At 42.6% G+C, this 4,161-nt stretch overlaps 2 protein-coding genes across 2 annotated transcripts; one reads left to right on the top strand and one right to left on the bottom strand.

Moving 5' to 3' along the window:
- Window positions 1-291: 291 nt before the first annotated feature.
- On the bottom strand, window positions 292-1,749 carry LOC117765054 (P2Y purinoceptor 1-like). The gene is made up of 2 exons (XM_034591289.1): window positions 992-1,749; window positions 292-403 (listed from the first exon to the last, which is right to left on the bottom strand). The coding sequence occupies exons 1-2, from the start codon at window positions 1,729-1,731 to the stop codon at window positions 292-294; spliced, it is 852 nt and encodes a 283-aa protein (XP_034447180.1). The 5' UTR covers window positions 1,732-1,749.
- Window positions 1,750-2,291: 542 nt separating this feature from the next.
- On the top strand, window positions 2,292-3,106 carry LOC117765055 (UDP-glucuronosyltransferase 2B13-like). The gene is made up of 2 exons (XM_034591290.1): window positions 2,292-2,877; window positions 2,957-3,106. Exons 1-2 carry the CDS (start codon window positions 2,362-2,364, stop codon window positions 3,104-3,106), a joined length of 666 nt encoding a protein of 221 aa, XP_034447181.1. The 5' UTR covers window positions 2,292-2,361.
- The last annotated feature ends 1,055 nt before the right edge of the window (window positions 3,107-4,161 follow it).

Here is a 4,161-nt window from a genome sequence, read left to right on the forward strand (position 1 = left end):
TGATGTTCAAGCAGAAATGTTTTTTTTTTATGTGAAACTTATCTACAATTAGCATCCTGTAAAGACCCATTCAGTCAACTTCCTGTTTTTTAAAACTACAACAGATCTGCAACAGCAACACTTGCTGTTAACTCTCCGTAAACCTCCACCAGAATAAAACAGAAACAGTCGAAACTGAGGTTTTATTTTTAGCGTGTTAACAGCAATTTGAAACACAGATTAAGAAGGGCATATGTTACAGTGGGTAGCTCGATCCAGTGAAATACAGATGATGCAATTGTTGATTTTCCTTCACACCGTAGAAACCGTGGTGATGAACGGGCGCATGATGGCTTGACGAGCAGCTGTCAAAGCTGAGCAGGAGTCTTTACGTGCATTGAGGTAAACCAGAGGGTTGAGGGCACTGTTCAGACACACCAGCCCACGACCTATCTGATGAGCGATGTAAACTCCGTTGGACCAATTGTGACATTTCCTGTGTTTGCTCAGAACTCTTGACCAGAGATTCAGGTTCTTTAACAGGTGATAGGAGCTGTTTGTGTGAGTTCTCTGATGCTTGTGTGTCTTTGATCAATCAGAATCAAACTCCGTCATTTAGCTGCCAGACCGTCCACAGCTACTATGATTTCAACAGAACAAGAGATATTATTCATTCTGTCTCCTGAGCACAGGTTTGGACAAATTCGTCCCCTGCAGATTAGCTGGTGTATGAGAGGTCGTGCATGAAGGAATGTGCCTGTACAGTCAAACATTACACGAGCAGAAGACGTCTTCTTTGTTCCACCTCCTTGTTACTTACACTCCTCCTCAATGTGGGAGTAAACAGAAACGCAAACCTTCTTTCTCCTCAGTGTCTTATCTCAACACTGGGCCTGTTGACATTCACCTGATTATACTTTATTCTAAGGAGGCAAACGACAGAATCCTTCCTCTGTTCTAAGTGATAGAAACTGGGTCAGAACTACACACAATCACAGATATCACAATTGACCAGAGATTCAGGTTCTTGAACAGGTGATAGGGGATGTAACAAACAGAGAAGAGAAGGATCAAAATGAACAACAACCTCAGGCTCCTTTGCTTCCGGGCCTTGTCGATGTTGTTTTTGGAGCAAAGTGTGATAATCATATGTCCGTAGCAGCCCAGCATGATGAGGAGTGGGATACAAAACCCAGTCAGGGTCCTCCCCAGGCTGTAGTTCAGGTAATCCTCCACAAATGCGTCGTGTGTGGTCTCGTAGCATTTCTCAGTTTGGTTTCCAAACGTCTTCATGTAGAACATGTCTGGAAGACTCTGGACAGCCACCAGCAGCCACACAAGGACTGAGATGGTCACAGAATGAGTGGGAGTGATTCTTCCCAACACTTTCATCGGGTGAACAATAGCCAGGTACCTGTACACGCTGATGCACGTAAGGAATCCGATGCTGCCGTATAGGTTCAGGTTGAAGCAGAATCTCGTTATCTTGCAGAATGTATCTCCAAAGATCCACAAACTCCCCCTGAAGTAGTAATCCATCAAAAATGGCAGCGTGAGCAGATACAAAACATCTGCAAGTCCCAGGTTGAGAACAAACACGTTGACACTACCCAGTTTCTTCCAGTTCTGCCGCAAAGACTTCAACCCCCATCCGTTAGCAACCAGGCCGACGATGAAGACCAAGATTAAAACAGGAGGCAGGAATCTGCGGGAGAAATCAAGCTTGACACTAGTACAAGAGGTTTGGTTCATGATCTTCTGGGCTGCAGTTCTTCCTCCTCGTGAATGTGATCGTCTCTTTTGGTTTCACATCTCAGGTCTCTGCTAACTTCATTGAAGTTCCTGCACGTACTGTAATCCAGGAAACTACGTCAATGAGGTGGTGGTGTCAGAAGCAGGGACTGACCCACACACAGGAAGCTGGTGCAGTGATGTTTAGACCTGTTTTACAGGCTGGTGACAGACAGCAGGCAGTAAAAAGCTGGACTCAAACAAAATTCTCCTTCAACTTATTTTAACATTTTAAAACATTAATGTTGCATAAGTGTGAATTTTGCCAACCTCTACACTGTCAATAACTATATATATGTGTTTTTATAATGGAAATTAAAGACAAAGTTGCCTACTTTATATCACTCAAAACTTGAGGTGACACAGATATGTCAAGTTTAATAACCTACTATATATTTTGATATTTTATATATATTCTGTATCACAATGGATTGTAGGTATTTAACATTGTGTCTCTGTTCTTAATCAGAAGACAGAGCCGTGACATGTCACTGAGAAATAAATCCTGTTACAGGAGCTGTAGTTGTGTGGATTTTCTCTCGCTCATTAAAACATAATGGCGATAATGTGCAGATTCTTTCTGTTGCATGTATGAGCTGCAGATGTTTCTTCATCTGGTTCTGTCCTTCTTCTGCAGTGATGGAGTCAGATCGAGCTCTGGCGTTCATCTTACTGTTTTCAGCGACTCTGGCCTCCTGCTGTGATGGCGGCAAAGTGCTGGTCTACCCCGTGGATGGGAGCCACTGGCTGAACATGAAAATCCTGGTGGAGGCGCTGCATTCTCAGGGCCATCAAATCACCGTGCTGCGCTCCACCACCAGCTGGTACGTCTCTGAAATCTCCCCCCATTACAGCTCCATCACCGTCCAGCAGGAGCAGGCCCAAAACCTCGAGAGCCAGTCCTTCATGACCTCTTTCCTGAAGAGGTCAGGTGAACACGGGGTGGTCGTCATGACTCTGGGGACCCTGCTGAGCGAACTCGGCCCCGAGATATCGGAGATCATCGCCTCAGCGTTCGCCAACCTCCCGCAGAAAGTGGTGTGGAGACACACCGGGAAGAGACCGGTCACACTGGGGAACAACACCATGCTGGTGAAGTGGCTGCCCGCACAGCGGCACCAATGGTATTTACGAGGCCATCTACCAAAGCGTCCCCATCCTGGGCATCCCCCTCATCTTTGACCAGTACGACAACATGGTGCGTCTGAGGGCACGGGGAGTAGCTGAGATTGTTGAAGTGACAACTATGGATGTGGAGTCTCTGACAAGTACTCTGAGGAACATTGTCGACCCGGAGAAGCCGTACAAACAGAACATGGTCAAACTGTCCATTTGACCATGAACCATTGAATTTGGTTGTAGAATGTTGTTTCTGTAGAAGTTGCTTTTTCACCCGTTTGCTTGCTATATTATTCAATTTGAATATAATTATATTGATCAATTGCAAATGTTTTGAGTTTTGTGACATGTAATACACACACACACACCCACACACACAAACAAATACATACACACAAATGTTTTACTCCAATATGGGGACACCATTTTGTCCTGAATAAACCATCTTCAGCTTCCACATCACGTTTTAATTATTTTAAAGTCTCTACTTTTCAATTAATCCTTGAATTTAGGACAAAAAATGATTTGGATTTCATATTCACATATAAAATTCACTTTTCTACTTATACTCTGTGCTTCTTTGCTGTTTCTCTCTGATAATGTGAAGCTGCAGCATTCTTCAACTACTTCACATACTTCAACCAATCAAACATCAAATCCTTCTGCTTGTTCACGACATTTAAGTTTCCATTCAACTTTGAAAAAAAGGTTTTGGTATTTTTTGAAATCTTGTACAGTTTTTATAAAAATCTGTTTTGTTTTAGTCTTTTTAGATTTTATAATGTGAGTCTAAGTGTGACTGAGCAGTGACATCCCATCCATCTCCTTTCTATTTAGGATAAAGAGGAAAAGAAACCTTGCACTGAAACAAAGCACTTTTTTGCCGGACCTTTTGAAACAGTGGCAAACAAGTGTCAATACAGGAATGTACATAATATACTAAGATATAAATTAAATAAATATGTTTTTTATTGATTGAAAAAATATAGAATCATTTGTAAGAGCACACAGAGAAAATCCACAGAAGCACAGTCAGAGCGTCTGGTCACAATTAAGATTTGCAGTCATTACATTTCATTATATTACATGTCATTATATTACATGTCATTATATTACATGTCATATAACTGACACTTTTATCCAATGCGACTTACAATAAGTGCATCAACCATTAGGGTACAAACCCAGAGCAGCAAGCATCATGTAAGACCAGGTCAAGGTCCTCCAAGAGGCGGTGAAAGCGGCGGCTTGGCTGGAGATGCTTGAAGATGT

This window comes from Hippoglossus hippoglossus, chromosome 7 (assembly GCF_009819705.1).
Source record: "Hippoglossus hippoglossus isolate fHipHip1 chromosome 7, fHipHip1.pri, whole genome shotgun sequence".
Classification (NCBI taxonomy): domain Eukaryota; kingdom Metazoa; phylum Chordata; class Actinopteri; order Pleuronectiformes; family Pleuronectidae; genus Hippoglossus; species Hippoglossus hippoglossus.